Raw genomic sequence first — 11,333 nt, 5'->3', positions numbered from 1 at the left:
TCAAAATTCCCCTAATGTACCTGTGGCTCTAAAGCCTGCCATTATGTTACTTTTTGTGCAAGCAGTCCTTAAAGCACGAGAGGCTACTCCTGCTAGCTCACTTTTTGTGGCTTGAGTGGAAAAGGTTCTTAGCTGCCAGAGATTTCTTTCTTTTTGAAAGTTGCTTTTGAAGGGCTTAAAAACAACTACGTCAAGAGGTTGTAGCTTATGAGAGGTGTGGGCTGGAAGGGTGACTATGTCTAGTCCCCATTGAGATGCTTTCTCAACCACCTCCAACTGGGTGTGGCTGCCATGGCCATCTACTATAAGTAGGTGACGTTGTGTTGGTGTAAGGGGAGATGGCAACATAGATTTGAAGTGATCAAGCCAAGCTTCAAACAATTGACCAGTCATCCATGCTTTGCCTTGCATTGACATCACAGCTCCATCCTCGCATTCCATCAGGTAGTTTTGCATTGCCTTCTTTCCCTTGAAGATGTAGTATCCAGGTAATGCACTCCCTACTGCATTTACACAACACAAGATGGTCAACCATTCCCTAGAGTCGGGGGTGATTCCATACACTACCTTAGAGCCCTTCTTAGACAACACCCTCATGCCCTTGTCTCTGCCTGCTTGCACTCCTGTCTCGTCCGCATTCCAAATGTTTTCTGGTGGGTAGTCATGCTCTCGATACATGATGCGAAGGTTGTTGTAGAAGCTTTGAAGCACCTCTGGATGTAATGCAATAGCTCTTGATTTATCAAGTGCGTGTGATGTATGGAATGTTATCTCGGGATGGCGACGCCTAAATGAATCCCACAAGCTTTTTCCTGGTACTCCATTTGTAAAAAGGCGTTGCCCGCATTTGGCAGAGCGTAGCCACTTTAAGCTTTAAGCTACCAAGTGTCACCCCATGAGCGGCATCTTGCATTTGGAATGCCCAATTGACCAATGCTTTCTCTTCAAGAGGCGGAATAATTGTTGTTGGGCCTTTGCGCTTTGTCTTGGTCCTTCCCTCCATCCATGCCTTGATTGCATGAACACTCATGCCAAATTGACGACTGCATTCCCGTAATGACATACCCCCATCATGTGCTTCGAGAGCTGCTGCCATGTCCTCCTCGGACCATATTAAGCGGCGTCATTTTGGTGGTGAATTTGCTCTCACTTTTGCATGGGCAACATCTTTGGCAGGTGGATTTGTTGCTGGTTTCTCTCTTGGTGCAAGAGATGGAGAGGCATTGTGTATCATAGTAGGACTAGGTACATTGCAACGCTTGTTGGAGACAAAACCAGGGTGTCTTCCTCTCTTCTTTTTGAACGAAGAGCGTGTGAGCGGCATAGCTGAGAGAATGGGGCGAGAAAGGCAAGAAAGAGATGGGGCTTTGTGTTGAAAAACACAAGGAAAGAGTGCTCGGAAATATGGAGATAACACACTTTTAGAGAAACTTGATGGTTATCTAAACCTTAAACATTCCAACAAAATAACCATGTCATGTTATTATTCAAGGTTTTTTTGATCCATGCAAAGAAGGTGAAATCATTTATTACCTCATATCAGCAAATAAGCGTAGTCCACACAACGAAAGCGTTTTTTCGGATGCATCTCCATGTCATTGTTTTCAGCTCTTCGTACATTCTTTTCGAGTGAACAACTTGGGTTTGCGTTGTTGAACAGATCGTCCAAAGCGTCCACTTCCTCTATGATTCCAAGAGAAGGTGCTTTTCTTTGTGACTTGTCGTTTCTCTCTATGGGTTTTGAAGGGGTTTTTGTGATGATATTTGACACTTTTGATTGGGCAACACTACGGGTGCAAAGGGCCGATGGTCTAACGTGTACTCGACCACATCTACATACTCTATTTCCTTTCCTATCAACTAATATTTGAGTGCATAAGAAGGGTGAAAGTGTTGGGTGCCTATACAAGAGGCATGACAAACATTCACATAAGGGCGGAGAAATAGGCATGGCAAGTCACGAAAGCAGCAATTTAAGATGGGTTGTGCCTTGTGTATGGGATTTCAGTTTGCTATTTAAAGGGTGGGTTGAAGCTTGGTTTTGATTGGTCCAGTGTAAAAAGCATGGATTGAGGCAAGACTCAAAGGAATAGATCATGATTGGTCATATTTTGAATTCTTGGATTAGGGTAGTTAATGTGTGAGACATGCTCTTGTAGATTAGAGGAGGGAATCTGTATTTTGAAAGTGGCTTGCTTAATGGAGGGAACCAGGTTTTGGAGGGAGGCTCTGAGGAAATTTTTTCTGATCGACTGGGTTCTTTTTTTAAATTAGTTTCTGAGCTTTGCAATGTTCTAAAAATCAAAATATGAGCTGCAAACCTTTTCTATTTAATCATTTTCGAAAATCTGGAATGAAAACGGAGCAGAATATTACTCTTGCTGTTAGCCAATTCTGATAAATGCTCCTGTTGTGTGTGTGCAGAGGTCCATTAATGCGGCATGAAGAGACCGAAAGCAGTTGTGGTGCGTGCCAAACAGTGCACACTCTTCCCTCAATAGCGACAGGGCGAAGCTTTTTTCGTGCAGAGCGTTTTCTTTCAAATTTCTATGCGCCTTAATTGGCCTTGAGATGCGCTTTAAAAATGTGCCTTTATTGGGCCCCGTAACCTTACTAGCCCCTTTACCCTAATATCGTGCCGTTTTCAATTTCCAAAATGCTGGTTCATGGCAAGGGCAAAAGGAGAAATTCCGCCCCATCTATGCTCTTTATGAAGGAGCCTCACATTCAGGCTGCCACCTGTCTTCAAAAGGAGCCTCACTTTCAACTCCGGCCAGCATTGCAAATGCCACCTTGTGTGCTATAAAATCACATATTAGCAAAATAGATTGCTGCTGCTAGCCTACGATTGTATTGCAAGGTGAGTTGTAGAGACTGAGTTGGCTGTCTCTACTAATTGGCTCTCTCTCTCTACGTTGCCACAGAGAGCTAATCTATACTTCTTTTTGTTGAATGGTTTGAAGGTATTGTCGACCCAGAGCCGATCCAGCCATCAACCTTGAGCTTGCTGCAAGGCGCTCTTCCATTCACCAAGTTCTCTCTCTCTCTCTCTCTCTCTCTCTCTCTCTCTCTCTCTCTCTCTCTCTCTCTCTCTCTCTCTCTCTCTCTCTCTCTCTCTCTCTCTCTCTGTTCTTCGCTGAGAGAGGAAACCGTACTCACACTTACATGCTTGAGCCTATTCCCTTGTCCGCGATACGCACTATCGCAGCAATTCGGCTTAGCTCCCATTTCCTTCGATGCGAGATAGGGCGTTGGGGCAATGGAGAAGAGTCAAATCGATTGTGCACATTATGCTCACTGCAAGTTCGAGAGTCTGAGTACCACACACTACTAGAGTGCTCAGCTTTTGATCACATCTGAACTTGCTTCTCTCACATTTTCAGCCATAACTTAGACCTACACACTTTCCTCTCCCAGCCAAAGTGTGGGCTCTCCATTGCGACTCTCATCACTACAATTTTGGAGCATCGAGAGTCACTCATCAGCCATACACATACTACATCACATGTAACTTTGGTCCCATAGGTCATATTTGACCTCCGAGGACGATAATAAAATCTATCTATCTATCTATCTCTCTCTCTCTCTCTCTCTCTCTCTCTCTCTCTCTCTCTCTCTCTCTCTCTCTCTCTCTCTCTCTCTCTCTCTCTCTCTCTCTCTCTCTCTCTCTCTCTCTCTCTCTCTCTCTCTCTCTCTCTCTCTCTCTTTCTCTCATTCATCTGATTTGCGAGTGCGCCTTTCCGGCTGGCTGGAATTTTTGCACGTCCTGCCTCATCTCCTGTGAGACGGAATTGAGAGAGAGAGAAATGACTCAACGGCACCCCCTAAGCAAGTTGTGCAGGAGGTCAAGATGCCGCTTCCCTTGAGCTTTGAGCTGTCCTCGAACCACACACATACACACACACACACAACCAATGGTGGTGGGTCTCCCTCTCTCTTGTTCTCTCTCTCTCTCTCTCTCTCTCTCTCTCCCCCCCCCCCTCTCTCTCTCTCTCTCTCTCTCTCACACACACACACACACACACACACACACACACACACACACACACACACACACACACACACACACACACACACACACACACACACACACACACACACACACAGCAATGAGCATACCGATTATGCAAGGCAAGCAATGCGAGGGCCCAGGGGTGAGCTCAAAATGAATGTGAAGGCCAATAGCAGATGAATGCAACTTGCAGGACCATTTGGAGGTCTCTCTCTCTCTCTCTCTCTCTCTCTCTCTCTCTCTCTCTCTCTCTCTCTCTCTCTCTCTCTCTCTCTCTCTCTCTCTCTCTCTCTCTCTCTCTCTCTCTCTCTCTCTCTCTCTCTCTCGCTCTCTCTCAGGGCGAGACGCTTCTGCTGTGTGAGGGGATGGAGGTGTAGAATTGGAGCACGAAGCTCCACTTGCTTCTGGCCCGTCGACGTACTAGCCAGCGCCATACATGGAATCTGCCGCCTTCCACTGCTTGCAAACGACGTGCGACTTGGGAGGCGTGCCCAAATTGCAACCGTACCTGCCAGCGCCATGCAGCACGGTGTGCCTACACTGCAGCCATACCTACCAACACCGCTATCAGTGCCATGCAGCGCTGCCAATAATCTTTTCATGCAACCAACATCGCTGCCAACCCTGCTATAATTTTTAGTTTTAAAAATGCTAATAATTTTTAGTTATAAAAAATGTTTATGGTAAACGTCGTGTATGGCCAGCGGAGGGCAAGAGGAAAAGGAGCCGCAAAATAGAGAAAATTAATGTAAAAACCGAAAAGGTGAGTTATATGTTGCAAGCATTGGTAGTGGGGGGAATTTTTACGGTTTTTACACTGCCAACCCATGCATTTAGTTAGCAAGTCATGAAAGTAGATGATGAGTTTGGTCTAAAGTCTGCACGCTTTGTCTCATTTTTTCTTCGTCCTTTTGCATACTACAACATTGTTGGCCAAAGCTCAACAACTCTCACAATTTGAATTGGTACCTTCTCCATCAACTCCATCTTCCGCTCATTCTAAGTCGCCTCACCTCCCTACGGGAGAAGGTCCCTATCCAGTTTTCAAGTAATGCTTTGAAACATATTGCGTGAATCTCTACGATCGCAACACACCTAAGTGTAGTATACTGTAACCTGTCGAGTGAAAGGCTTAGGTGATGCAGTGTAGCATGACAAAATTGTAGCTAAGTAGAGAGGGAAAGAGAGAGAGAGAAAGAGAGAGAGAGAGAGGGGGATGTATAATTGATTGTGAAGACCACAACCTTTTACCTTTGAAGCCTTGCACACTTGCACCTTGAGGGCATGTATGCCAAATATCTGTGGTGCACTTCATAAAGCACAAAAAGTACTTGAGGATCCTTGCGATAACGCTCAAGCTCTTCAGGAGAGAGTTTGTTCTTACCTTTGTAATCTCCCTTCTCTTTAGCTTTGTTGGAGTCGCCCTTAGGAGACTTTTGGACATTGTCCTTCCCCTTAGGCTCGTTGGAACCCTTGTTTTCTGTGGGCTTATTATTTCTTTTAGACCCTGTTTGGAAATTGATTCGAGAGGCCACCATAGTATGGTGTATTACCGCCGATATGGTACGTGGCCTTTGGGAGTTGACATACTCCGCCATTTCTTCAGTTAAGCCCGCACAAAATTGTTGCTTTTGCTCTCCAAAATCCAACTTTTTGAAGACAGTGGCTTTGAGTTGTAGGTCCCAAAACTTGTCTACATATTTGTGGATGGATTCATAGGGAGAGAGCTTTAAGCTTCGCCATTCGGTGAGTACTTTGTCTTTGACATCGGTGGCCAAAAACTGCTTCATAATGGAAGCTCTTAAAGCTTTCCATGTTCGTGGAGCTTCACCGTTGGCTCGTAGGCTAGACCACCATTGTCTGGCGGACTTTTGAAAGTGCATAGCTACATGGCGTAGCTTAAAGGACTCTGTGAAGCCCTCATCTCCAAACGCCGCATCAAATTGTTGGATAAAGGCCAAGACTTTGTCCGTAGCACCAAAGGTGCCATCATAGGTAAGGAAAGAGATGCTCTTCCCTCCCTCTTTGAACTTCTTCATCTTGGATGACCTCTTCCATGCGGCATAGAATTTCCTATGGCTTCTTCTTTTTGATGGTTCAAAGGTTGCACCATCACTTTCTTTAGAAGGTGAAGAGTTTGAAGAAGGTGGAGAAGAGGGTGACCTCTTTCTCACCTTTTTCTTGTCTTGATCTTCGTCGTCTTCACCATCACTTTCATAAGACGAAGAGGATGAAGAAGATGGAGAAGTGGGTGTCCTCTTTCTCGCCTTTTTCTTCTCTTTCTTTTTATCATCCCTCTTTGAATTATGGTGTGGAGAAGAGTGTGATGGTCTTCTCCGCTTTGGTGGTGATGGAGAGCGTTTAGCCCGCCGTCTTCATGGAGCCATCTCTGCCGAGGTGGCGGGAGACTCACTTCTTTCTCGTTCCTGAATGGAGGTTCTTGAGTTCTCCTTTGGGAAGGAGATGCATCATCAAGAAGTAAATTCTTGAGCCCTTCGTATGAATTCTCTTCTTCTTCCCGAATCGGAGAGAGACCTCTTTTGGGAGTCTCACAAGGAGGCTTCCTAGGTGTTCTCTCATCATGGTGATGAGCTTGGAGAATCCCGTGAGCACGGAGCTGCCGTTGCACTTCACTTTGGAAAGATGGATTGCCCATGGCTTGTTGAAGCCTAGAAACAAGATAGTTAACAAGCATCGGAGCATCATTAGTAGCTTGCTCATTAGCAAAATCAAAGTTATCAACATTAATTTCACTCTCTTTACTATTGTCCGCCATTCTAATAACTTTTAGGTGTACTTTGGCACTTCAAGCCCTAGTTGCTACTCCTATTTACCCCTTTAGAAAAATCACTCAAGCTATTGTACCCGTGGCTCCAATACTATTAATTGCAAGGAACAGAAGAGAGGGTCTTTCAACACCAAAACAACACCGTCTCCTGTCAAGCTTCTAATAGCTCATAGTGGTTAAGCTGTAGGCAAGCCCTGTAGGACTCCACTATTAAGACCATAGCTCTCCACGGTGATGCCCCGTTAACTGCACAAAGGCAGGCGCACTACAAGGCTGAAAATCCCTATTCTACTTACTCACAGGCAATTAATAATACCAGCCATTTATAGCTAGCTTGAGGACCTCCCTTCTTGAGCAAGAAAAGAGAAACCTTGTGCTCTGATACCAATGTAACATTTAATGGCCTAAAAACTTGTGTGTAGCGGAAATTAGCATGAACATAGTAGGCATTTCATTAGAATAGATTCCTAATGAGAATTACAAGAGTGCTTGGGTGGATAGAGCAACAAAAAGCATAACACCTAGTTAGATAGCATGAACAATACTTTCAAAAGAGAGAGAAATTAAGCTATTGACAACAGTTGAGGACCGGATTTGCATGGAGCCGGTCCCCCCTCCAAAAAGCTTTGTATTATGGTTTCTCCCATCAAGAGAGACATTGTACAATACAATTCTTTGTGTTCCTTCAAGACTAGCTAGTGCAATGAAGATGAAAGCTTCATGCACTAAGCAAAACACTTAGCAAACACAACATCAATTATCCCCGGTCTCAGGCCCAAGACCTCACACACCTTCGAAGATGGTGAGAGGTAGCAGGGTATGAGAGTAGATTGAGAGGAGGAAGGAGTATCTTACGAGAAAGATGTACATCTCCTCACATAATCACTCATATTAGCATAGCTTAGCTTAGTAATTAGCATGGTAGAGGAGATGAGCATGCATTGAAGCTTGGCTCTTGGTTGGATTTGCATCACGAAGCCGAGAGTTGTTGGTGTAGGCCTCCCTTCTCACAAGCTTGGAGTAGGTGGTAAGCTTTCCATTAAAGCTTGAGAAGGAGAGAGAGTCTTCTTTTCTTCACACCTGAGATTGTGTGAGTGTGTGTGTGATAATGCCTTGCAAAAATCAGCCCCCTCTCTCTCTTGGGCGAGCCCCCTTGCTATTTGCTCTTGCTGTCCTCCCATTGGATCTCCCTAGAGCTAGCCAATGACAATTAAGGAGCATAAGTGATAGCCTTCTGACATGTGTCCCCCTTTCCCCTTTTGTGAGAGCTTAAGGTAATTTAATAATTCAACTAAACTCTCATTGGACCCCTTTTCCTCTTGGCCAATAGGAATCAGGCAAGCCATTGGGCTGCTGAATGCTCATTGGACCACTTGGGAGACTGTCCAATAGTCCTCTAGAGGACTTAATTCTCATTGGTTCTTTTATTAAGTGTTTTTAAATTAATTAAACTAGATTTACTCTAGCCTAGTTCTCATTGGTCCACCTCCAAGGCCATCCAATTGAAATTGGGTTCACCTTGTGGGCATCTGGGCTAGGGAGCTGACATGTGTCCCTCATTCCCTTTGTGTAAAGGGAGCTTGTGTGTGTGTGTGTGTGGCTTTCTCTCTCATCACCTACAAGAAAGGCTTGCCCCCTCCCAAGTAGGGATTGCAAAGACTTTTTTGTTCACACACAAAGCATCCAATTCCCTTAAGGTTGACCTTTGGACACAACCTTTGAATTTTTGTAACCTTAGCATTTTGGAAGTCTTAATGGGCTGAACCGTAGGGTCTTTTTAGCCCATTGTTGCACATGGCTCTTTTGCAGATGGCCCCCCCTTTGGATCCCTATTTTCCCTCCTTTGGATCCCTACTGTGGCCGGTCTGCTAGCTTAACTAATATTCTAGCTTTTTCTCCCCTGGCACTTCCCCATATTAAATGATCAGTTTAACATGATAAAATCATTTAGGAGAATTAGATATTGATTATTATGACATCACCATCAAACCAAACCCATTGTAGAAGGCATCGTTTAGGTTGTAAGCGAATCTTGTGATAGACACGGGTCCGCACCCGTAACACCCAGGGCCCAATGTATCGCACACTTCGTCCAAGCTGCCTTGGAGTATCATCAACAACATACATTCTCACTTTCCAATTCTCTGCTTCAAATCCAAAGGAAGGTAGTGCATTTATGGGCCGTTGATACCCTATCTCTCTAAGAGAGACATGACCCCGTCCTGCTACCTCGTCTAGCTCTAAGGCAACATGATAGTATCCTATGAGTCCTAAATAGCATGTGGACTCATATAGACCTACCAATAGATGGGTTAGATAATAGTGTTTCTACAAAAAAAGAAATAGTATGTTAAGAAAAATCCAAACCTATTGCAAGACATAAATAATAATAATTCAAAAGCCATACCTTATGACATCAAAGTCTTCTCGATATGGAAAACATCATTTGCAGGTATGGGTCCCCTCCAAAAAAGTGGATCTATGCTTCATACAACACGATTAGTATGCTTTAACCATTGAAACTTTAAAGTGAGGCTCATTTTTTTGTAAAGTTTCAACAAATTACCTCAAATATATTCAGATACCCTATCCATTGTGTATTTGACTGAAGATGGGCTGGCCATCTAAAACAATGACAAAGAGTAATGCATGGATGAAAGATAGTATGATACCTTAAACATTTCTGACCTCTAGCACTTCTTTGTAGACAATGTTTGGGATGCAAGCCATTGGGTTTGAATTTGAATTTGCCATCGATGTTTGACTACCATCTATCAAAATCTTTATGGCAGTAGAAGAACGCACATGAGACATTGCTACATAGAGCTGACCATGAGTAAAAACAGGAGGAGCAAGGTACAAACCTAAGAATCCAAGTGTTTGACCTTGTGCCTTGTTGATGGTCATTCCAAATGCAAGGCTCACTGGAAATTGTCTACGCTTCATTTCAAAAGGTAATCGTTGAGAACCTCCTTGATAAAGTCGATCCTTGGTATGAACACATTGTCTCCAACGTGAGAACCTGTGATTACTTCCGCCTCAATGACCCTGTGATAAAAATGCTTACATATCAATCTTGTCCCATTGCATAAACCACGCCTTGGATCCAGGTTGCGAAGGAGCATGATTGGAGAATTCTCTTTCAGGTGCAAGCAGTGTGGTGGGAAGCCACCACCAAGATCCAATGAGTTTAAAAACTCTATTGGATATAACCTCTCATTTTATGCATAGCCAAGTCATTGATTATGGAAACATCCTTATTGCATGGTGCAAGAATACCTCTGTCCCTAAAGAAGCTTGCATGTCTTTGGACATTTTGTAAGTCACCATATATATACTGTGAATTAGTCCTTGAACATTGTTATCTTTGAGTATCATACTACTTGGAAATGCTACAGTATCAAGTAAATCCCCATGACATACATTCACATTGCCAATGTCTAGTACCCATTTTGCAAAGTCTCTCTCAACCAAGTCATTGGAACAATGAAGTACACACATATTCTCTATTAGCTTTAGATAAGAAGTAAAGCTGCAATTCCCGAGGATGCACATGCTAAAGCGACATTCTGTTGACCACATACATGACAAAGTAGTGCATTATAGAGATAAGTCTTCCCAGTCCCACCGGGTCCATCCGAGAAAAAAATTATCCCATTTGATGAGTCAACTGCTTGCATGATTTCGTTATAAGCAGCTCTTTGTCAACAATTCAAAGATGCTTCCATACGAATGGCTAAAGTCATTTGCTCAATTGCATTGAACATCCTCTCTTCTGCTATCAAACCACTCCCACATCCAGATAATACAGAACGGTCTACTTCAGGCATCCCAGAGTAGTCACAGTCGTTTCCCATATGATTGAATCAGAGACTCCAAGCTACATAATGCTTGATTCTTAGCTATCTCATGACATACATCTTGATCACTTGTACATTCATGCAAATCATCAACATAATCCTCAGAAAGCTCCAAGGAGAATCGGTGCCACATTGTACCTGGGCATAAGGGCTCACAAAATACCAAGATCATAACAAATAGTTGTCGTAATTGCAAGCCGGTACTTGTACATGATACCTCTTGCAAACACATAAACCATTCATCATCATTTTGTAGAAAACCCATGTCACTACAAGCTTCCTTGAAAGTGGCATAGGTTTGTCCGTTGAAAGTGTGAAGCTCCTGAAATGATTTACAACCCTTGCATATGGTAAGCAACATACGCAAATAATAAAGATCGTCTGCATTGGGAACAACATTGTACATTCTACCTATAGTATCACCTCTTTGCCTATGTGACCACACTTTATTAGTGGGGTTCCAAACCCATTCGGAGGGAAAATCTATATATAATAAATCATTTGCTTCTGGATATTGTTGATTCATAAGTGTTGTCTTCCTATTATCATCATTATTCACCAAATTGGATATCTCAATAGAGTCTCCAAAAGCAACCATATTCTATTGTGGAAGATGCACTTGCAAACGCAATATATCAGGCTTTTCCTCATGCAATGAGAATCCAAAAATTCT

General features: G+C 43.5%; 1 protein-coding gene across 1 annotated transcript; it reads right to left on the bottom strand.

Annotated features, from left to right (window-relative positions):
- On the bottom strand, positions 1–597 carry LOC147437072 (MFS-type transporter clz9-like). Its single transcript, XM_086486509.1, has one exon. It carries the CDS (start codon positions 595–597, stop codon positions 1–3), a length of 597 nt encoding a protein of 198 aa, XP_086342635.1.
- Between the last annotated feature and the right edge of the window lie 10,736 nt (positions 598–11,333).

This window comes from Adiantum capillus-veneris, chromosome 17, assembly GCF_014529385.1.
Source record: "Adiantum capillus-veneris isolate H3 chromosome 17, ASM1452938v2, whole genome shotgun sequence".
Classification (NCBI taxonomy): Eukaryota; Viridiplantae; Streptophyta; class Polypodiopsida; order Polypodiales; family Pteridaceae; genus Adiantum; species Adiantum capillus-veneris.
Note: the sequence above shows the minus strand (reverse complement) of the source record. Positions and strands in the feature narration are given on the sequence as shown.

Excerpts from the sequence above, each read along its gene's own strand:
- LOC147437072 (XM_086486509.1), bottom strand. The coding sequence starts at position 597 with ATGAGGGTGTTGTCTAAGAAGGGCTCTAAGGTAGTGTATGGAATCACC.